General features: G+C 32.6%; 1 protein-coding gene across 1 annotated transcript; it reads right to left on the reverse strand.

Moving 5' to 3' along the window:
- Window positions 1-19,789: 19,789 nt before the first annotated feature.
- On the reverse strand, window positions 19,790-24,936 carry LOC114267849 (serine/threonine-protein kinase AtPK2/AtPK19). The gene is made up of 6 exons (XM_028208920.2): window positions 23,469-24,936; window positions 21,681-21,763; window positions 21,472-21,592; window positions 21,170-21,343; window positions 20,373-20,480; window positions 19,790-20,243 (listed from the first exon to the last, which is right to left on the reverse strand). The coding sequence occupies exons 1-6, from the start codon at window positions 24,123-24,125 to the stop codon at window positions 19,959-19,961; spliced, it is 1,428 nt and encodes a 475-aa protein (XP_028064721.1). The 5' UTR covers window positions 24,126-24,936; the 3' UTR covers window positions 19,790-19,958.
- Window positions 24,937-25,341: the final 405 nt, after the last annotated feature.

The raw sequence follows: 25,341 nt of genomic DNA on the forward strand, positions 1-25,341 counted from the left end.
TTTTTTTTTTTATATCTAAAACAAAAAATCAAATTTTGGGGCCCTATTTTCAGCCCAAATCTGGGGCCCCAAGGCGCAGGCCTCTTGGGCCTTCCCTCAGGGCCAGGCCTGTCTATGTGGGATAGAGCTAACACTTCTCTCTAGCTTATATCAGATTGGAGGTTGTTGTTGAGTCTTCGTGGGCTCATTATAGATTCCCCATTGATGATTTGAACCGTTCAATGTGCAGAGGTCGCCGAGTATGTTGTCCTTGCAAACAATCACATTCATTGAATATTGATAGATACTTGATCGAATCACATTTGTGTCAACGGTAACTATAATTTTAAAAATAAATTGTTGATACAAATATAATTTGATTAAGTAGCTATCAATATCCAATTAATGTGATTTTTTGCAGGGATGAAGTACTCGACGAGTTTTACATATTAAACGGTTTGGATTATTGATGTGGACTCCATAGTGGGCCCACAAAAACCCAACATTACCCTCCAATTGGAAGCCCAACCGGAGAGAATCCTCTCCCGATAAGAAGATTAGTGAGCTATTGTTTTTTGGAATGGAATTGCACACTACCCTCCGTCCCATTTTGTTGGTCCACCTTTACAATTTAGTTGGTTCTAAAATATTTATTCATTTTTTATTTTGAGATATTAAATTTTATTAGATTTTTAAAATTGCCCACTATAAATTATTATAAACACATTTTTAAATTCAAATAGAACGGCAATGGTGGGACAAAAAAATTCAAAATTTGAATGAAAATGTAATAATTGCATATCTCCTTAATAAGTTGAATTTTTCATAATGGACAAACAAATTGGGACGAAGGGGGTATTATTATTTGCATTTTTACATTATTATGTCATAATTTGGATATTGATATTTTGTTTAGGACGTATTACACCAACAGTCTTTATAATTTGAAGTTTGTATCACTTTGCTCCCTGACCTTTTAATTGTGATACATTTGACCATAAATTTTGAATCTTGTTCTAAATAAAGACAATTGAAGACATTGTTACTCTATTTGAACGGTAAAGCCGTCATACAACTTATTTTGTATTGGTTAATTTATATATTGTTTGAAATATAATGACATTTTTTTTAATAAATAACGTTAAAAAAATTTTAATTATAAAGTTCTATTTAGTCTGATTCTTAGAATTTATTTTCAGAAAAATTTTCTAGGTAACTAAAAATTAAATTAGTGAAAAAAATTTAAAACACATCATTTTTATATAATTTTATCTTTTGGATGGTAGAAATAATTTTTTTAAATAATTTTTATTGATATTTGTTTTCATTAAATTAGTTTTTATTTTTGTAAAAGTCAAATATGGCGATAACTTTGACATCATTATTAAACCAATCTATTAAATCAAAAAATTCAAAACTAAAAATATTCATATATTAGACGTGTTGATTATACAGCCTAATAACCATTTATTACATAATAATCATCCAAAAATATCTGTTAACAACAAATACAACTATCTATTACATGATAATCATCCAAAAATATCTATTAACAACAAATACAACCATCTATTACATGATAACTATCCAAAAATATCAACAAAAATATCCACCCATAACATGATCATATCCAAACACATACTAAAAATTAATTTGATAAAAAAATAAAAATGCAAAAGATTTATTATTTTTATATAATTTTACCTTTGGTGAGTAGAAACAATTTTTTTAAATTTAAATATAATTTTTTGACATTTATTTTTATCAAACTAGTTTATATTTTATCAAATTGACGACTTTGCCTTTGAAATAGAGCAACAATATATTCAATTGTCCTTATTTGAAACAAGATTCAAAATTCAGAATCAAATGTATCACAATTGAAAGGTCAAAAACCAAAATAACACAAGCTCTAAACTACAGAGACCGTTAGTATAATTCGTCATTTTGTTTAATACTTCCCATATATTGCTTTCCATGGGTCCCTATCAACGTCACATGGAAAATTCCATTCATACATAAAATTTCGCAAAAATGATATAGCGACGTCATTCGTGTAAATATGTTTATCTTTATGAATTTTTTATTTTAAAATGAAATGTACACATTAATCCACAACATTATATATGAAAATTCTATATGAATCTATTGTTTATATATTATTACTCATGTTAAATTATTCTGGCTTATTCTATTGTTTGAGGGGTTTATCTCATCTACTTATTTTGTACTTGCACTAAATTTTATGCTTCAAATAGATGGGGGAAGTCATTGATTTCAATATATTTTGGAAGTGAAAACTGAGGGGCAAAGTGGTCCAAAGAAATGTGTATTTTAGGTACATCAAAGACCTTATCTTGGGGTGAGAAGAAACTTCTCACATACAAGACTCGAATGATTAATCTTTCAATAAGGTACAAGTTTGCCAACAGAAGTAACCCAATTTGATTTAGTGATGTGCCTGTTACCAATCAACAAAAATTTCTCCAATTGTAAGCTTTATTTGCACTAGTGGAGTAATATTGGAAAATTTTAACATTTTTAAAAGTGGCATGTCAAATTATAACTATTGTAACATTTTCAAAATTTGACATTTTAGCCCTATATAGTCTACGAACTTTGGTATTGCTATTTTGATAATGACCAATGAAGCTACTCTTACAAGATCTTTTGGGAAAAAACCGTAAAAGCATCTTCACTTTGTAGTGGAGATGCCATTTTTAAAATTTATCAAAAACAAACTCAACTCCTAAGCTTTTTAATGGAATATTATCCCCATTGCTAAAATTTTACAGATGCACTTTCTCTCTATTTGTGATAGCGTTCACATATGATATTTTTATTTGGTATGAATGAAGCACAGACACGGACACGTGACACGACACGGACACGCCGACACGCAAATTTTCAAAAAATGGGGGACACGACACGCTGGTGACACGTTTAATATATATAATTAATTTTATTTATTATATGTCATAAAATTATTTTTAAAAAATTAAAAAAATATTGAAATAACATAAAATTGCATTCCATCAATACATAACATGTCATTCGAAGCTACCAACCATCATTTGTTACAAAATGCATGAAAATCAAACCACAAAATATAAAATTATCCAATGTACCAACAACTATCATCTATTACAAAATCCGTAAATATCAGAAAATGTGAATTACAAATGTGAATTATCCAATGTAGTAGCCATTGTTTCAGAATTACAAATTTGTTCCTATAATAAAATTAATAAACACACATTATTATTAAAATTAACAAAACTAATAAAATATATATATATATATATATTCTGAAATAAGACATATTAACAGAACTAATTAATAAATATATATATATATATATTCTGAAATAAGACATATAGAGGGGAAAAAATATAAAATGAAAATAGAAAAAAAAAGACGCGAAAAAACAAAATAAAAAACAAAAATATACTCAGAGAGAGAGAGACAGAGAGAGAGAGGAGACGTCGACAGACAGAGAGAGAGAGAGAAACATCGACTGACGAACGAAGACCAGAAGAAGAAGGAAGAAGACCGAAGCCGAGGAAGGAAGAAGAAGGTGTACCTTACGAACGACGAGCGACGGTCGAGGAGCGACGAGCGACGAGCAACAACGAGCGATGACGAGTGACGGACGAGCGACCAGGTTCTCTTTCTCCTCTGTTATCTTCGCCTTTTCTCTTTCTCTTTTTGTTTTCTGCTCAGCTCTTTGATCGATTTAGGGCAAACAGAAGTTATTTTTATTTTTTTACAGATTGACCCCAAAAATATTTTGTAAATTCTGAAATTGACCCTAAAAATGTTTTGTAAATTCTGAAATTGACCCCGTGCGTGTCCCGAAAGTGTCCATAACGTGTCCTGGACGTGTCCGGCTTCAAAAAAAATAAAAAAGAAATCGGACACTCTCTAGTGCGTGTCGGACACGTGTCCATCGCGTGTCCGACGCGTGTCCGTGTCCGACACTGGTACGGAGCCCTCGGAGAGGTGTCCGTGCTTCATAGTTTGGTATTATGTTAGATAAATAGAAGAAATGAGATTTGCACAATTAGATTAGCATTTTTTTCTTTTCTTTTTTTCTTTTTTTAAGTCCCCCTCCTTGTAAAATTTTATTGCCAAAAGGACATGTGGTGAAGTTTTGATGCATTGTGAGGACGGCGTACGTTTCTTTTACCCAAAATACCTCTACTGCTTAATTTCATTTTTTGTTTTTTAAGTTTGCAATTCCATAAGTTTTGTTATATTATTTTGTTTGTGATAGAATTAATATTTTTAAAATCATTTCAAAATCTATGAAACAATATTTATGTTGATGATGAAATTATGAAGAAAACAAACATTTCATTTTCATAGATAACGTTAATATAGTAAAATTTTAATATGTTAACATTAGCTTGGACAGTGAAATTTCACCACTATACTATCACCACCATAATGACCACCACTTTCTCATTTGCATATCAATTTTTTAATGATTTTACATATAAAAACAAATAAACAAGAATCAGAATTGATAATAATATTTATAAATAATAAAAAAAAATCAACTTGCCTAAGGTTCGTTTGGGAAGTGGATTGGCTTTTTAGTTTTTTGACTTTTTTGACTATTTTAGCCTGGGACTAAAAAGCTTGGTTTGGGAAGGATTTTTGGCTTTTTTGACTTTTTTGTGAGAGAAAAAATGTAATGATTATGGGTTGAATGTGATGTTTTGTCTTATTTGGCTAAAAAACCTATTTAAAAATTTGGGTAATTTAAAAATTTGGTCCAAAAATAAATTTGCAAAGACTAAGTGATTTAAGACAGATGACAATAAATGAATACACAAAAAATAAAAGAAAAGGAAATAAGAGCTTGACACAAGGATTTATAGTGGTTTGGCTCACCGGCCTACGTCCACTCCTCAAGACACCTTCTTGAGAATTTCTTCACTATGAATAGATGCACCACCAAGCTTCACCTAGCTTGCGGATTTTTACAAGGACTTACTTCAATTTGTTGAGGACCTCTCAACTAAATGCCTCACTTTACAAGTGTGTCACTCAGAAAATAATGAATATGAATAAGAGGTACAATTATCCTCTTTTACAAATATTCTGTAACGCCCCGACCCTTTACACGTCATCGATATTGTCCGCTTTGGGTCACGCCCGCACGGATTTGTTCTTCCCAGTGGGTCACCCATCTTAGAACTACTCCAACCTAAGCGCGCTTAACTGGAGAGTTCTAATAGGGATTTCACCACTTGGGAAAAGGCCTCGATGCTATATAAGGGTCTAGGTTTTTACTTTTATAGCCCAGGAACTCCCCCTCCATTCCTGATGTGGGATACCGGGGCCTTACATATTCTCTCACAAAAGATAGATATGAAAGTGTAAGCTCTCAAGTAATTTAAGACTCACTCAGTTATGAAAATGGAAGTACAAAATAGAGTATATTAAAAGCTCTTGATTGCTCTTGAATGCTTTAGGCTTGTTGTGTTCAAGAAGTGTATTGAATGAACAAGAAGAGCTTCGTCATTATAGCATTAATGGCTTCACTATTAGAAAGAGAGAGAGGTTTTGAAATTCCTAGCCGTTGCAGCAGATCAAGCATGATATCTTCCAACTGTTGTTTGATCAGAGTATGGTAAATTGCAGACTGTGGACAGGTCTTGGAAAGGGAAGGATCATTAAATGCATATGCTTTTTATTTAATGCTCTTCTTCATAGATCAACTTCTTAGAGAGGATATGGTTCCAGATGATCTATTCAGAGGTCAAAAAAGATGACATAATATGCATAGAATTCTGAAAAAGTGACTGAGAAATGATCTGCAGCAGTCTGGATCTGATTTGGCAAGTAGGATTTTTAAACCCAGATATTATGGGTGTCAACCCCTACAACTTGGGTGTCGACCCTTAGCTCTTTTTCTCTTTTCTAAGTTAAGTTCTAGGTGACTCTGGTGTCGACCCTTACTAATCTTGGTGTCAACCCTTGCTACTGGATTGCACACTGAAATTTGGTATCGACCCTTGCTGCTTTTGGTGTCAACCCTTATTGCTGGATTGTATTCTGAATTTTAGTGTCGACCCTTGTGGTCTTGGTGTCGACCCTTGCAACTGGAACACTTAGGCATTTGAGTTTTACTCTGATGTCTATCCTTGCTATCTTGGTGTCGACCCTTAATCCTGTTTTAAGCATGTATAGAGATTTACAATCAAGTTTTGATCCTCATGTTTTGAAGGCCCAAATACCATTGAAAAATAATACTTTAGAATCATGTAACTTCTAAAACCATGAAGCATAATTATTATACATTTATTTTGAAAACTTTAAGTAACAAAATAAGTTCAAAATATTTGTTCATGATCAAAATCAATAGAAATTTAAAGATGAATAACCTTGGGGCTAACAATGTACTAAAGGCACATGGTATTTGTATACTTATTTGCATACAAAATCAATGGATAAATTACACCAATCTCTTTTAAGATTTGAAATATATATATATATATATATATTGAGATTCATAATTTTGATATAATTATACTAATTTTTTTTAGTAGAATTAAAAAGTTAAAAATTAATACAGATGGTTTGAAAATATAAGGATAAATAAAGAAAAATACACATTTTAATGTAAAAGATATGATAATATTTGCTTTTAATTAGTCTAGCAAATTATTAATAAAATATGAGTTAAGTGTTATGAGAATTAAAACTTAGTCAAAATCAATTTTGTAGAAATTTATATAGATGTCTAGGAATGTAAGAACAATAAATAATAAATAAAAATCAACCAAATCGATTGAATCGGACCAAATTGACTATATATAGTCTATTTTTTTAACAAGAATCGGTCTGTGCAGTTTTTAAATTTGATTTTTTTTTTATTTTCAGCTCGACGTCGGTTCAAGCACTTTGTACACCAAATTAAACCAAAACCGACCACTTCAACATATATTATATTTATAATATATATATATATATTCTAATAATATATTGATATTAATAAGTATAATAAATTATTAACCTTAATTAATTAACTTTATCATATTTATAACCTAAGTTTATAAACTTTTATTATATATAATTTTAAATCTAACTCGTTATTCTTGAAACTTTACTTTTTAAACTTTTTTTATTTTTATTTTTGTTAATCTAGGAATTAAAAAGTAATTATTAAATGGATGGATTGGATATATTTGAAATGATGGATAAATAACTAATTAAATATTTTTATATAGATTAGTAAGTATATTTAAAACGGCTTAAGTTTGAAAGACCCTACACCGATTAAGTTGCACCGATTCGAACCGTTTCAATTGGTTCGGTTCTGTGCGATTTGATAGGAGAAGTAGTTTATATCAGTGTTCAAAATAATAAAATTAATATTATCAATTTGGTGAAATTGTTTTACCTAAATACCAACCATATCAAGCCAATTAAATCACTCTAGATGTCCTCTCCCCCCCCCCCCCACCCCCCGCCCCCCCAAAAAAAAAAAACTGGTTAAATGGACTATTGACCAAAACTTTACATTATGATTGCCAAATTATAGTATTATTTTAAGTATATCATATGAGCTTAGGGAATGTCTGAGAACTAATTATTTTAGTCAAAAAAAAAAAAAAAGTATTACAAATTATCGAATTGATCTTTTTTTTTTTTTTTACACTTTTGTATAAAGCAAAAAAAAAAAATTAAAAAGTCAACTGTCAAACAAACTCTTATGTTCTGTTTAGTTCATAAATTTAAATAGATATTAAAAAATATATAAAATATAAGTTAATTATAATTATATTTTACTTATTATTTTTTTCTTTTTAAATTCAGTCCCGCTCAAGAAGTTCTAAAAGCACCACTAATGAATTGACAAGTGTAAGAAAAAAAATAAAAACAAAGGTCAAACTATCACATTAATAGTAAGATTCACATAATGTCATATCATTATTGATTACATTAATAGTGCTAACGGTTCCGATAGGTAACTCGAATTTGAAGGCTCGAATTTGGTTCGAATTCGGAGAAGAAGAAGAAGAAGAAGAGAAGGAGGAAGGAGGAGGACTGGAGGGGCATAATCACAGGGGAAGGAGGAGGCGGAGGCGGGGCCGGAGGCAACAGCGGTGGTGCTGCGACGATTGATGGTGCTGCGACGATCGGCAGTGGTGCTTAGGGGTGTGCGCGGTGCGGGTCGGTGCGGTTTGAGAGAAAAATAGAAACCGTATGGCGGGTGGCGGATTGATAAAAGTGTCACTAGAATTTGCCATTTTCCTTATCAAAAACCGGCGGTTCGGTTGGCAAATAATGGTGGATTTGCCTTGGCGGTTCGGGCGGATTGGCGGTTTATAAAAAATATAATTCAAATTACAAAACTTAAATCAAAGAGTAAAAAAAAGACGAGAGATACCGTGATGTTAAGCATCTTGCGAAGTTTTCTTCTGATGCAGCAAGTGTAGCAACAACATGATAATATGAACGACTATGCCATCAGTTCATTACAAGCATCTGTGGAAGCTACAATGATCAAATACAATACATAAAATTCCCCTTGAGCAGTAATGTAATACTATATTCTAAGGTATAGAACAACAAGCAAATTTAAGTAAAAAAGAATTTTTAGAATCTTATAAAACATGATTTAATAGCGGTGCGGGTCGGTGCGGTTTGGAAGAAAAATAGAAACCGGCGGATTGATAAAAGTGTCACTAGAATTTGCCATTTTTCTTACCAAAAACCGGCGGTTCGATTGACAAATAATAACGAATTTGCCTTGGCGGTGCGGTTCAGTGCGGTTTTGGCGGTTTCAGCGGTTTCGGCGGTATTATGCATACCCCTGCAACGATCTCCTCTCCTCCTCTCTCTTTCTCCCTCTCTCCTCCTCTTTCTCTTCTCCGCTCTTCTTCCTCTGCTCTTCTCCTGCGTTCAACGAAGAAAAAGAAGAAGAAAAGAAAGAAAGAAAAGGAAGAGAAAGAAAAGGCAGGAAAAAAAAAATCGAAATCTAAAACGACGTCATTTTGGATTTCGGGCCGAATTCGGGCCACCGAATTCAAGCTACGAGCCATTTTCCTAGTGCTAAATTAGTGATACAAAATACTTTTCTTTTAAATTTTACTCAAATGTGTGTGCAACAATGATTCATCCCACTAAAAATATCACCACTAATAGCACTAATGCATTAAAAAAGTAAAAAAAAAATAAAAAAAAATACAACTCTAAAATCAAAACATCACATCATTAATGACGAGACCCACTGCCACCTAATTAGTGGGAGCACTAATTAGTGCTCCCAAGCATCTTTCATGTGTGTGTGTTTTAAACGAAATCACTGGACTACTAGGGACGCTAAGATAAGAGTACAAATTCCAAATTTCTAGATGAGGTACTCCCTCACTCACTAGTACCAATAATGAAAAGGGCTTGTTTCGAAGAATTATTTGCATATGTCATTAGGTATTACGTAAGCAAATAGACTTTTAGGAGATTCTTCCATCCCTTACCACTCCTTTCTTTCTGCACCCAATGTTTTGCATCTCTAGGCTGGTTTATTTTTAGAGTAAAAATGGAGGAATTTATTAGTGAGGAAATTAAAAAAAAGTTATATTTGTCTAATAATTAATGAATTAATAATAGTTTATGTTTATTTTGAGAGATAGTGATAAGATGAGATGAGCTTCAAATCAAAAATCTGAAGAAGAGAGCTTCTCTTTACCTCTCCTTCCTCCTGTTGCTGCTTCTACTTAAGGATGAGCTAGGTAATGATAAGTAAATAAGTAAATTATTCTCTTAATACTAACGGATTAATTTTTAATACCAAACATTGGAACAGATTGTGAATCTAATGTCCAAGACCCATCTGACACCCCCCAACTTATAAGGGTCATGCTCCGGAGCTCTAATTAGAGCTGCAACAGTGCAACTCTAATGAGCTGTCTAACCATAAAAAAAAAAAAAAAAAAAAAAACAACAACAATGAAGTAAAAGACAAAAAAGAAGAAAGAAAAAGACAAATTAAAAATGCATTAGAAGTCTTTGTTTAGTGGTCCAAATCATTTTTGCAACTTATAAATCCATTTCCCAAACTTACAAACAAACTGAACATTAAATAAATCACATTTCTATTCTAATCTCATCTCCCCATCCATACCTCAAAACAAACGGCCTAGAGTCTTCCCCAATACTCTCTTTTTTTCATTGCTTCCTGTCAAAGTCCAATTGTCCTGCCTCATTCAATGCCTTTTGTCCTTATCTCTCTTCTATTTCTATCCTACATTAATTCAACTTTATGCTTCAAGTGGATGAAGAAATCAGTGTAAGAAATTTAGCGAATGAATATAAAGGACTTGTTTGATTTGTGTCTCTTAAAAAAATTTAGAAAAAATTTTTTTATAAATAAATTTTTAAAAGTAATCAAATCAAATAAATTTTTTCAAAACTTGTTTGGTTTACAAATTTTCCAAACAAATCTCTCTCTCATACGCATCAAATCAATCACTTTTTTCAAAACTCTCTCTCAAAATAATTTGTCAAAACATCTTTTGAAAAAAAAACCAAACCAAACAAATTTTTATACTTTTTATCTCAAAACAAGTTTCGCAAATACAAACCAAACTAGGCAAAAATTTCTTACTGTAAAAAAAAGGACTTCACACTAATTTTAGAGATCAATTTTTTTATTTTTAAAAATAAAAATTTTGTTATAAAAGATATTTAAAAATTAATTTCTATCGTCGTAAAAATAATCGCTTAAAGATCGTCTCAAAAAGTTAAAAATAAGACTTTTAGCTATAAAATTTTGAAAATATTACTAACAAATATACTTTTAGAAAAAAATAATTTGGTCTCAAAATGGTTTACGTTTTGAGACAAAAAATTTAATCTAAAAAGATAATAATTCATTACTAATATCTAATTTTTGTTACTAAAAATATAATAACCATACTTTTTGTAACAAAAATATTTGATTTCTAAAAATTTATTTTATCCCAAAATTTTAATCTCTAAAATCTTAATTTTTTTATAGCGTTATGCAGTGAATTTCACTGCAAATAAAAATGTTCATATAATGATCGCAACACTTTCCAATTTTCATATCAAATTTCTTATTGTTTTAAATATAAAACAAGAAAAAAAATTAAGTGATATAAATTTCTTATTGATAAATAATTTTAAAAAAATCATTTTTCTTTAAAAATCATGAAATTAATTTGGGATAGGCATATTTACCAATAATTCCCATCTCACAAACAAGGACTTCAATTAGTCCCAAATTTTTTTTATTGATCTATTAAGTCCAATTAATGGAAAGTTTTTTTTCCATGTGGTCCTATTTTTTATTTTGATAGTGTTTTGATGGACAGCTATACCCTTTTATTAATGTGACAAGTATGATGTGATACTCTAATATGACAGGTATTAATGTGACATTTCAACGATGAGATGCTCTAAAAAAAATTAAAAACTCACTTTTTCTAAATGTGACAACGTGGCGGGTATGATGTGACACTCCAAAACTTTTACTCAAAAAAAAAAATTCTTTAGTATACTTTTCCTTAATGTGACAACGTGACGGGTATGATATGACATTTTAAAAAAAAATTCTTTAATGTACTTTTCCGTAATGTGACGATGTGGCGGGTATGATGTGGCATTTCAAAAAAAATAAAAATTCCTTAGTATACTTTTCTCAAACGTGACAACATGACGGGTATGATGTGACACTCTAAAAAAAATATACTCTAATGTAGCAGGTACTGATGTGATACTCCAATGATGTGACATTCAAAAAAAATTAAAAACTCATTAGTGTACTTTTTCTAAATTTGACAACGTGATAGGTATGATGTGACACTCCAAAACTTTTACTCCAAAAAAAAATAAAAACTCTTTAGTGTACTTTTTCCTAATGTGACAACGTAGCGGGTATAATGTGACACTTCCAAAAAAATAAAAATTCCTAATGTGACAACATGGTGGATATGATGTGACACTTCAAAAAAAATAAAAACTCTTTGGTATACTTTTCTCAAACGTGACAACATGGCGGTATGATGTGATACTCTAAAAAAAATTAAAAACTTCTTAGTATACTTTTCTCAAATGTGACATGTGACACACCAACGTGGCGGGTATGATGTAGCACTTTAAAAAAAATTTAAAACGCTTTAGTGTACTTTTCCCAAATATGACACTCTAACGTGACGGGTCGAGTAATGAGGAGAGAGAGTAGTTCATGTGTCACGTGCAATGTATCAACCCACAAAGCAAGAAGTATAATAAGCCTTAGTGTACTTTTGTGCTGTGTGTCACTCATCCGCGTGCATAACGTGGCAAGTTTTAAACATACATTGAATAAAAACCTTACATAAAGTAACTCATGATTAACCCAATGGCAGTTGTGTCTTTTCCACAATAGAGAGGACCAAATGGATCACAAGAAAAAACTAGGACCAAATGAAACACAAGATATCAACATTTAGAATTTATGGATAACTTCCCCTTTTGGATATTCCTCAATATATGTCTAAATGCATATAAAATAGTTTCAAAAATTCAATTCCAATAATTAGATTAAAAAAAAATTAAAAAAATATCTTTGTGTGAAATTTCACTATGTGAATATAAAAATGCTTCCATTAACCTTTTACTAACCACCACAATGATCACAATACTTCCAATTTTCATATAAAAGTTCTCTATGTTCCAAAAAAATCAAATAGACAAAAACCAAAATTAATTAAAAAATAAAATTACCCTAAAAATCATGATATTAATTCTAGATATTCCTAAATATATGTCATACCTAATAGTTTTTGCGAATTTCAATTTGATTGATTAGCCAAGAAATGAATTTAAAAAATGTCCCTAATGAAATTTCACATATCCCAACTGAGTCTGGATCCTCTCTAGTCAACCTGTCCAGCCATTCCTCATGTCAAGGGCCAAGATTTGGCCACGTCACTTTGGCCAAAGCCTACGGCTCAGATCAGATGCTTGGTAATAAAAATAAAAAAATAAAAATTGAATTTTGTTTATTCAACACAGCAACAGAGCTTCCCTTTCCCTCCCTCTTCGAAGCTTTGGCGAACATCGATCGGCGGCGAACATCGACGGTCTGTCCCTCTCCTCTTCTGTCTTACTCTAAAGATTTAAACCGCAATTTCAACCGCGAACTAGAGCTCCGACAACCCCACAAACCAAAGCCCTGATCTGTATGTTTTTTTCATTGATTTTTCCCAAAATAATCTGTCATTTTCAAAACTTGAACAATGATGTGTGTTTCACATAGAGTGGTAATGGATTGGGAAACAGAGGTTGGGATAAGAGAGAAAGTGGACAACTTGAAGGGTTGTTTTGGGGTTTTGACTAAGAATATCAATGGCCAGCTTGATGATTTCTTTGATGAGATTGTTTAAGGGTGAAGAAGCTCTTGGATTTATGCAGTCACAGCTAGAAAGAGAAAAACAGACAGAAAATCAAGAGAGAGAGAAGATAGAAGAAGATAGAAGGAGAAGATTCAATTGTGGGATTATTGTATCTCAATCTTTCTATGTAAAGCATAAATAGATATATGTAATTGTATTGTATTTATATGTATAGTTTCATTATATGTGTTTGTTGAAATTTCTCTAATACAAGGCTTTTGATGGTGGGTGATCTTTTTATGTATGCATAAATAGATTTGTATGTATTTGAAAGAAATCAGATTAGAAGAAGACGATCTTGAAGAAGTAGAGAGAAGAAAACCGAAGAAATTCAATTTTTTTTTTTTTTAACCAAACTTGATCTGAGCCGTAGACTTTGGGCAAAGTGATGTGGCCAAATCCTGGCCCTTGACAGGAGGAATGGCTGGAGAGGTTGGCTGGAGAGGATCCGGACTCATCTCAACTAGCCAATTGAAGAAGCATAATCAATTAGCGTAACCCATCCAATCCATATCAAAAGGTCACAAAATAAAGGCACATAAAAAAAAGAATAATACGAGAAGTCATGAAAAAAATATCACAAAACGCAGCATGAAGATTTTTCATCCATTGATTAGTGTGTGGTGTTTTATTCTAGATATAATCCAGAGGTGGAGAATCTTTCATAATTATTTTCATGATATTTTTTTCATGATTGGTAGTATTAATTCTTCAGCATCATGTGACAATATCCTTGGTTCATCATAACCTATCAAAAAAAAAAAATTAATCATTTAACATAAAATTATGAGACTCAGGGTTTGTTTGGGAAATGGGTTGACTTTTTGACTTTTTGACTTTTTGATTATTTTAGTATGAGGGCTAAAAAGTCTCATTTAGGAAAGATTTTTTGGCTTTTTTTGACTTGTTTTGAGAAAAAAATGTAATGATTATGGATTGAATGTGATGTTTTAACTTATTAGACCAAAAAGCTTATTTTATCTTTTTGTGACTAAAATAACCCCAAACCCAACCCAACCCAACCCAACCCGTCTTCCCAACACCAAGGATCCTCTAGAGTGAAATTTTCCTAAAGTTTCCTAGAGTGCTATATTGTGTGGTTCAGATTTACTGGCAAGTCACATCAGAAAAATTGATGTGACTTGCCAATAAATCTCAACCACATAATGTAACACTCTAGGAAACTTTAGGAAAAAATCACTCTAGAGGATCCTTGCTCTCTTCCCAAAGGAAACCTCACTTCATCTACCAATCACAACATTGTTGAATACTATCTAGCAATGCCTGAGAACTAACTAATACTTCTGGACATAGTATTTGTGTACTTATTTGCATACAAAATCAATGGATAAATTACACCAATCTCTTTTAAGATTTAGAAAATTATATCAAGATTCATAATTTTAAGATAATTATATTGGTTTTTTTTAGTAATATTAAAAAGATTAAAATTAATACAAATGATGTAAAAATATAAGGATAAATTAGTTAAATATTATGTGAATTAAAACTTAAATCAAAATCAATTTTGAAGAAGTTTAACCCCCTCAAAAAAAAAATAAAGAAGGAAAAAACCCTGTTTAGAGGAACTATTGGCCAAAACTTCACATTATGATTGCCAAATTATAGTATTATTTTAACTATATCATATGAGCTTAGGGCATGTACTTTTTTATCAAGAACCAAAAAGATACTAAAAAAGTCAACTCCTAAACGAGTCCTTACTTTACGTTGTGTTTATTTCATAAATTTAGATAAAGATTTTTTTAAAAAAAATGTGTGAAATATAAGTAAATTATAATTATATTTTACTCATTTTTTTTCTTTTTCTTTTTAAAATTTTTACTCAAATCAATAAACTAAACACAACCATATTATAAACAAAATCACTGGACTACTGGAGATGCTAAGATAAGAGTACAGATTCCAAATTTCTAGATGAGGTACTCCTCACTTACTAGTACCAATAATGAAAAGGGCTTGTTTAGAAGAATCACTTGCATTTGCCATTAGGCATTGCGTAAGCAAATAGACTTGTTGGAGATTCTTCTATCCCTTACCACTCCTTACTTTCTACACCCAATGTTGCATCTCTGTAGTTTTCCCCAATACTCTTTTTTATATTGCTTCCTGTCAAAGTCCAATTATATTCTGCCTTGCTTTTTATCCTTCTCTCTCTCTCTCTCTCTCTCTCTCTCTCTCTTCTATTTCTTTCCTACTTTAATTCAACTTTATGCTTGAAGTGAAATTTAGCAAATGAAAACACAGTAAAATTGGACCTCACTCACTGCATATTATGCATCCATTTTCATTTTCGTTTTTCTTTCGTTTTTCGTTTCTCTTGGGGTAAGTTATTATCTATTTTTATAAGTCATCAACAATGAGGAAAGAAAAATAAAAGAAAATGTTATCTAGTATTTGAATTTAACAGCCTGGAAAACACAATCAGAGAACAATAGATATTGTCAATAAGCACAAGAAGAACCACTATATATATTAATCACAGGGACCAAGGGTTTCACAAAGTAATGCTCTACAAAAGCTCTACTTGAGAAACATGAGGTCTTCTTACACGACAAGTGTTAAAGCAGAGAGGGACGATTATGCTTCAAGCAAGCAAACCACATTATCTATCAAACTGATTTATTTCAACCACAACAGTAACACGAAGAACAGTTTTTTTAAAAAAACAAAAAAAAAAAAAAAGGGAAAAAAACACACACACATTAGAGATAGCTACATCAGTACATGAGGTGGCGGAGGCAGTATGTATGGAGAAAGTGTTGATGGTTCACTGGAATGATTTCGGTTCTTCGCATGAACCTTTCTGATATAATCTGTAGCCTTCCCATCAACACTCTCCTCTTCATGAATCACGTGCGAAGAAGATCCATTACCATTTGGCTCAATCAGAAAAGAGACAGGCTTTGAGCCGCTCTTTGGCTCTTGTGCCCTCTGGCTCACAGGAAACTGAGGCATTAGCGGTGGAGTATTGGCAACAGAGCCTGAGAAAGATGCAATATTTTTGGTAGCTGGTGGAGAACCGGCTGTTCCAAGACTCATCTTGGCAATGGAGAAGGATGATAGCTTGACAATGTTAACTACCATCTCCATTGACTTCTCGCAGAGAGACTTGTTGCTTCTGCCCCTGTTGTTCATGTCCATTCCTAACTGTTTATAACTAACTGCCCTTACTCTCAAGACAAAGATGAAATGACTGCTGATACACTAGCAAACTGGGACATTTATAGGCCAATGACACTTGCTTCTGAAGCAATGTGAAAAGAATGATTGTGGATTTTTGTGGATCCCTTCCTTGCACCATGGAATGAGATTTTTGCTCCTTTTCTAGAGTACTAAATGTTAGGGAGAATCTATCCTCTATCTATGCTTGACATGTCCCACACAATAGGTGGGGTTTTTCCTTATTTTCTAGGAAGTACATGTTATGTTCTGTTGTTTTTTAAGGCCACACTACAGATCACAACTTTTTATTTCATGTTTTCCTACAGATGCTCAATATTCTGCAGTTCAAATATGATTAATCTAGTCCACATAGAAGGAAAATATGCCGGATATTACAACTACCTATAGAAAATCGGGCAGAAGAATAAGAGATTTCTTAATAAGTATGTGCTGATGTAGCTAACCACGTCATTATTGAGGTATTAAGATGTATTTCTAAATATATAACATGTTTGTATGGCTTAAAGTTAAGCAAGTTGGAACAAGATGCTTCACTATTGCTTTCCATTAATATGTGAACCACATGATTAATGACGTAGTTATGTTACTGTTTTTGTAAGTGCATCATAATACTCCTATCTTATCCGGTTTAAAGTAGTGTGAGTTGGAAATACTATATTCTCTACTACTTTCCCCTTGATACTAATCAATTTTCCTTCTCTCTCTTTGCTATTCGCCACTACTTTAAATCACCTACTATCCCCTTAATACTAATCATTTTAATGTTTGCATTTTCTATTCGCCACTACCTTAAATCACCTTCATGAGGAAGTTTTCGCAGAATCTTCTCTCTCTCTCTCTCTCTCTCTCTCTCACACACACACACACACACCCATACACCTACTCACAGATATAAGCATAAACTTGTTTATCATCTTCATATATTTTCATAAATTAATCTACCATTCAATTAAGAGGGCCTCACTGCCCCATCACTTAAATGAAGCCTCAGTGCAATCACTTATGTCAATAATATTTTCAGATTTAGCATGACCTAACTTTTAGTTGAGCCACAGGACACTATTTGTCAAAACCACAATCCACATTCTCTCCAACTTTTATCAACCTTTTGTATCTTCAACTTGTAACCAAATAACTAAACTCATTACTAATGTAGTCTGCAAATGACTAAAAATTTGTTGCAAGACTTCCTCTTATACACCTTGTCCTCAATCAACGCCACATTTAACTTATATTTTTTTATTTTCAGGTCAATTGTCACTCATGCCTCAACATTCTAATAGCACAATGGTAGATGTCCTCATAGTTGTACTCAATGTCTTTTTGACATAGTTGGTCAAAAGCCCAGAGAAAGGAGTGGGATTGTGATAAATGGCTGTCTAGCGTAGAACTAATATTATTCACATCTTATGAACATGAATTCCGACAATTTTCTAGATATTTAATTTCAATATGCATTCAATAATTACCATGTGCCCAAGAGCATTTCCATCATCATCTATCCCATTCTAAAACTAGGGAAAGAAGAAGAAGAAGAAGAAACAGAACCCAATGCACAAAGCTCCCATTTACAACAGGGTATGGGAGAGGTAGTAGGTAAGCAACTTTCCCCCACTTTTGATGTGGACATGTTAATTCTTAATTATTGTGACTCAAACCCCAACCACAAGTTTTGGAGCAAATAACACTTGTCATCGCTCCAGGTCATGGCCTTTTGTTAGGAGCAACAATCTTTCATTCTCCAATTGGTTTTTAATAATATAAAAGCACTCTTTGTTCCCTCTAGTCTTATCTATTATAAATGGCTTGTGTACTAGTCCTAGTACTTATTCGCCCGTTATCTCCTAATCTTCCTATTTATAAGCCATAGTTCACTTCGATGTTTCCAATTTCCCATAGAATCATCTTAACCAAACCAATCCTCCTGTCTTGAATGGAGGGAGGCAGCTTGAAATTATCAACTCACAGGCTGTAGGGTTGAGTCTTAGAAGGATCTTGACTTGAACCATCTAATTTCCAAAGCATTTTCCCACAGTTCTCAACTCACAGGTTTTCAATATTCTTAATATGGCTAACTATATTTGTTTGCAAGCAGAACATGAGTGCATGCAATACAATTAGGTAAATGGGCACATATATCAAATGACCTCTCCCAAGATATTTTCTTGGTGAAGAAGAAAATGTTTGGACAGCTTCAACCAATCTAAAGCTAAATAGGGAAAAATGAGAGACAATTGCTTCTAAAAGTTTCCCCAAATAAACATAGTGCAATCATTTACACTGTAATATAACTTCAAAAGTTACGCCACTGCAGTAATATCCTTCAAAACATTTGAATAAGCTAGCTGACAATGTAATGAAGACATCAAACCTTGTGAACCAAAATCAGCGCAAAGTACTCCTGCCACTGAAATCTTCGAGTGTAAGAAAAAGAAATGTATTTAATCCAGAATGTAACTTAGTTTGACTTCCAACTGAAGGAAAGGCTAGGTAAATATTACAAATTTGCATAGGTTAGGTTCTCAACAATATTTCAGTATGTCAGCCAGACAATAATAGGATTAGAAAATTCCATATGATAGTTTGGTACAACAAAACTCATATTAATTGTCAAAGTTACAAAACTATCTGAATTTGAACTAGGATCCCAACCAAAAAAGAAAAAAGAAATAGCAAGATAATTATCACCTCATGCTTAAGTATTCCTCCTTTAATCCCCATTGGATGGGAATTTGAGAGAGGTAGATTGGGTACAAACCTAGCATTTTACATTATTAAATCAAATTTCACCTTATATCAAATTCAAATACCATTTTCCAAATTCAGACAAATCAAAGAATATTGGAAATAAATTGTTACTCAGCAAAAATCTCTAATATATGTTAAAATACAAAAATAATTTTAAGTCCAGTCAAAATAATATTGGCAGCACATCACATTTTATACAAAATAAATATTGAGCCAGTTATAAGATTATAAAGCACTCAATTTACATGTCCATGAGTATAAACTCAAGTTCAGAGGGTTTAATTAGTTCTATCTGGTCTTGGTTGAATGGGGTTGTCAGCAGAAATAAGAGTTGATATAACTCAGGAAGTATATTTGTAGCCACACATGATATCAGCATTTAAAAGCATGTTGTGAACGAATAGCGAAAAAGGGAAGCCACAGGAAACCAAAACAACAAAAGGAAACTACAAATACATTGACAAGAAAAGTATAAATATATTGTACATGAGAGATGAGATTACAATTTTTTCCCCATTTTCTTAGTTGGAGAAAAACAAAATTAATAAACTTACAGAACTTAAGTCCATAAACTGGATTGCTTGCTTGCATCAATGATCCTTCAATTCACGTAGAGGAAAGCCAAGGATTAGGGGCCACGTATGTATACCCCTGGAAATGCTCGCCTGTTGTTGGTGTGGGAGCTGGTGAGTCATCCAGAGGCATTGCTGTCCAACACTTGTCAAAATTGGCTGTGCAGTCTTTTCCACTCACATCTGGCTTGAACTTGGGCTGCATTTCTCTAGCCTCCAATTTTTTCCAGTTGATTGAGCGAAACCATTTATGACTTTTGATCTCATCAGCTCCCTTAGGCCCACTGCCAAACCTTTTTGATGGTTCCTTTTGCAGCAGCTGAAAAAAGTAAAGGCAAAATTGCATTGGTTGTGGTTGCAAATTTGATAAAATCAGAAAAGAAATAGAAAACATAAAAGCATATAGTCAAAGAATGGAAAACACGACAAAATATGGTCATATACTTACTCCTTTGAGCAAGGAATGAGCTTCACTAGTTAAGCGTGGTGGAAGCTTCACTTTCTCATTGATAATCCTCTCCTGAAGCTTCTTTCTATTTGCATGAGTGAATGGGGGCTGCAGGAAATATGATCAATTATATGCAACACAAACCATAGCCAAAAACTTAGAATTTCATGTAACTGCTAGTTTGATCCATTAGAACAGCCTAATTATCATTAGAGTACAGTTGAAAAGGAACTAGAACCCACGTGTTCCTCATCCCTACGAAAGTGGACAAGAATGGATCAGGCAGACTCCATGTGCATGTTTCCAAAACCAGGAATTGGCCAAAGGAAAGATCTTTGCATGGTCCAATTTAAAGCAACTAGCAGCACAAATCAGGTGCCTCAATAACATCATAATAATAATATAGGTATTAAAACAATCTATGTTGGGGCAGCAACAAAAATATTAACAAAAAGGGAAGGCTTATTTTATACACATCTAACAGTTGGAGAGAGAAAGAGAGAGAGCCTTAACTCCTAGAGTAGCATTGTCCACTTTATGAACTAAATCTAGAAAAAAAGTAATCCTTATAGATTTTCTATTTCAAAATGCATTTAACAGAATCAAGTTACATGAGTTACAACAAAAAAATATGCCTTGTGTAGGGGGATGACCATTGAGAAAATATGCATTTAACAGAAATCAAGTTAATGCATCAGTCCTTGTGTTGGTTTTCAAGATCTTTCATGATCACTAGCGACAATCATCAGTCAAAGATCACTAAGTAAATGGACTTTCATTGTTGAAAGATGCATCACCTGCCCGGTTAGCATTTCATACAAGAGTATCCCAACACTCCACCAATCTGCATCTTTATTGTGGCCTTTAGAAAGAAGGATTTCTGGAGCCATGTATTCCGTTGTACCACACATTGAATTTGATCTGCTTGATTCATCGATTTCCTTTGCCAGTCCAAAATCAGTGAGCACAACCTGGATGTCAAAAAATAAATTTAGGAGTGCAGCAAAATGATTTGAAGAATATTTAATCACCACAAATTATATTTCATGGTTTATGCATGATACTGCCACAACATTGAGTTTATGGGCCTGATCGTTACATGTCCATCGGCATCCATGAGAATGTTTTCAGGTTTAAGATCCCGATGCACAATTCCGCACTTGTGGAGGTGTGAAACAGCAGATACTATCTCAGCAGTATAAATCCTTGCCTGATCCTCACTACCCAAGACATATCCAAGAGCTGGAATCAAAAAAAAGAAAACAAAAATCATATGATAAATTGTTCAAGGATTAAAATAAAAGATACCTGAAAATTCCTTGCCGGTATAAATGAAAGAAGAGATGTCCTCCATTTATAAAATCCAGGATCAAATACAGCTTAGACTTTGTCTGTAGAATTGTAGGAAAAGGAGCAATGAGAACATAATGAAGTTCAAGCAATGCACTGAAGTAACCAACACAGAATGAGAAGGGGAAGCCTAGTGTTAAGCATTTATCAATAGAAATGGGATCAATGCTTATTGGATGAATGTGGTGAAAAATTAAATTGAATGCAACTTAAAAGATGCAGTTCAAGTGTCTACGGACCAGTTGATCTGCAACCATATTGATGCAGCAGAATAACAACTTGTTGATTGCTTTAGAAGATAAACCCCATATATCTCAAAGGGGGGAGGGAAAAGTGTCAACACCCCTAAACAATGTTTAATTAACTAGTTCAATCTTTACACTTGATTGAAAAGAGGAATTAATCACCCAATGACACATGTAGTATTAGAAATAACCAAAGGCAATACTCCTTTTCTGATTCACTCAGAGAGGATATTTATAATTAACACTTCCTCAGTATTATTCCATAAGCTCTCACATACATTGGTGTATAATTTACTAAGAGTAAACTTATATGAGCCTGTTAAATAATTGAATTGAACATTGATATGATGGGTTGTGCTTTACTTACTACGATCAAAAATTTGCTTCTTCAAAAATAGAAAAAGTCTTGAACATTGAATTGACACAAGATTCCTTTACTCCAGCTTGAGTAGCAATATGAAAGTAGTCATGAATGAGATGAGGACACTTAAAATGATAATGACAGCATGGATGAGTTTGAGAGTATAGCTAAGGCTATTGTTGGATTTACAATTCAGGACTCAAATCCACACTCTTCTAAATCATTTTGCATTTGAATTTAAATATAAATAAATAAATAAAAATAGTATTTTAGAATGTATAATTGGTGGATTTCAAAATACAACTCATTAGGCTTTATTTATCCTTCCTTCCTACATCTCCAATTTAGTTTGGTCCCTCAAAACCCAACAGATGATGGTCTCCTGTCTACAACAAGCAACACAAGATAATGGTTCCTCTTCTCTCCAATCCACAATCTTCTCTACTACACACACTATACTCCCTCCCGACTCACTCTGTATCTCTCTCTCTCTCTCTCTCTCTCTCTCTCTCTACTGTTTGATTTCTTTCAAACCCTCCCCTTAACTCAAATCCCCATTTATGTATATATACACATCAATAGTCATCCATATGTTTATTCGGTCATCTTTTTGTGACGGAATAAAATAACAAGAAAGTTTCTTATAACAATTAGTATATATTGACATCATTATTGACCATTGTTATCATCTTAGTTTAATTCTTTGAGGACAAAACAAATACGTTTCCCTATTTGAACTGTATCTAACCCAACTTCAACTATAAAAGTGCATATTTGGTGTGTGTTTGCGTCCATGCTTACAGCTCATATTGCATGATTCAACTGTTCCATTGCAATATGACATCAAAACTCCCACACTAATGCCGCAACCTAATGTCATGTTCAAATCATAATATTTGTCACATATTTTTTTTTTTTATGGGTAACTAAACAAAAAAATTGATTTTTTTTTTTTGACAAAGTACATTTCCTTAACCCAGTCAAACAAAAGAAAAGAAAAGAATTGAGCATCTTCACTTCATTTCTTATCACATCTTTTACAAACCCAAATCCAAACTTAGCCTTAAAAAAATAAATAAATAAAATAAAATAAAATAAAAAACAAGAAAATTGAAGTTGATCTACAAGGGTTAACAATACCTGAAAAGAATATCTAAGCTGGACAATAAAGGGATGCACAACTTTAGTGAGTATATCCCTTTCAGCCTTCATGTAATCCACATGATTGTTCTTGATAATAGTCTCCTTCCTCATCACCTTCATAGCCAATATCCCATCATCCCCACTACTACCAACACCATTTTCATCCACATCATGAATCTTCTTCCTCACCTGAAACACCTTCCCAAAAGCACCCTTACCCACAACCCTCAAAATCTCAAAATCCCCAGGCCCAATCTTACGCACCTCCTCTTTCCCCTTTTCCACCAGCACCACATGGGGGGAATGGGCTTCTTCAATTGGAGTATTTCCACCTCCAATAATCTCGTCTTCTTCGGAGCTATCGGAATCGAGAACAGGGTCGAAGGACTTGAAAGGGAGAGAATTGGAGCGTGTGAATCGGGGGGAAGGGCCGACGAAGGAGTGGGAGCGGTGGTGGATGATCTGGGGGTCGTCTTCGGAGGAGGGGAGTAAGGAAGACGAAGATGAAGAAGAGGGTTGAGGGCCGAATACATCGGAGAAATCGAAGTCCTGGGATGGGGAAGAAGATGAGGATTCTGGGATTGTGAGCTTGCTCAGCTTGCTCGCAAGCTTTGCGTGGAGTGTCTTCTTCTTTTGAGCTGTATATACCATCATTATGATGAAAACCCAGCCGAGAAACCCATTCAAGGCAGGCAGAGAGGATGGGGATTACATTTTTTAAGAAACAGACAGGTTTTTGAGATCTGAACCAGAGAGAGAGAGAGAGAATCAAGGTCGAAAGCAGGGGAGAGAGAGACAGAGAGAGAATCAGGAAGAGAGGTGTGAAGATTTAGAGGGGAGAGAGAGAGAGAGAGAGAGAGGCTTTTTGTTTTGGAATAGCAAATAATTGACGCATTACTGCGCGATGATGCAATAATATAAGCTCACACAAAGGCTGCGTTTGAAAACAACGAAAAAGATGGATAGCGAAATTGAAAGAAGCGTAGTGTTGGAAATTTAAAAAAATTTATGATATGAGATTTATGTTGGTGTTTGGGGAGAAAATTTTTTTTAAAATTTTTTTTAGTTATAGAATATTATTAGAAAAAAAAAATTTGTATTTAAAAAGATAATTAAATTTTTTTATGATTAGATGTGATGTTTGTGAAAAAAAAGTAAAATGATTATGTATTTTAATATGATGTTTTGTTTGAATTTGTTTTTTTTTTTTTTTTTGTAACCAATTTGTCTTTTAGTGAAAAAAAATCAAAAAACAAATTTCCTAAACACTGCGAGGTTTTTATATTCATGTGAAGTATTTGATAAAAAAATTTGATAAAATTTTTAAAATTTTTAACATTTTTCTTGAGAGAAATGAAATACAAAAATTATTTTGAAAAGTAGGTTAAAAACTAATTTTTTTAATTTTTTTTTATAAAAATATATGAAAATATAGAGAAGTGATAAGACTTACAAAAATTAAAAAATTAACTTTTAGTCAGATTCTCAAAACATGGCAAAGGGTTTGTTTAGCATTGGCCTTTTGGTTAAAAAAATTAAGATAAATTACAAATACACTTCCTAAGGTTTAATTAAAATGTGAATCACCCTTTATGATTTTAAAAATTATATTTCACCTTCTGAGATTTTTAATTTCATAACAAATTGTCCCTTTTATTAATAAATTATTAAGTCAATTAACAGTTTTTAATGATATTAAAAATATGTTTCAATTAATAATTTAAGTAATTTTATTATTATATAGGAGAGCAATTATGAATTTTTTTTTTTATTAATTATGTTAAATCAAAAATTCTAATAAAGGGGTATTTGTAATTTTTCAAACTATAGAAACTAATCTGTATTTTACGCAAATCTTGGGGGTGTATTT

This window comes from Camellia sinensis, chromosome 15 (genome assembly GCF_055761805.1).
Source record: "Camellia sinensis isolate YWXY chromosome 15, ASM5576180v1, whole genome shotgun sequence".
Taxonomy (NCBI): domain Eukaryota; kingdom Viridiplantae; phylum Streptophyta; class Magnoliopsida; order Ericales; family Theaceae; genus Camellia; species Camellia sinensis.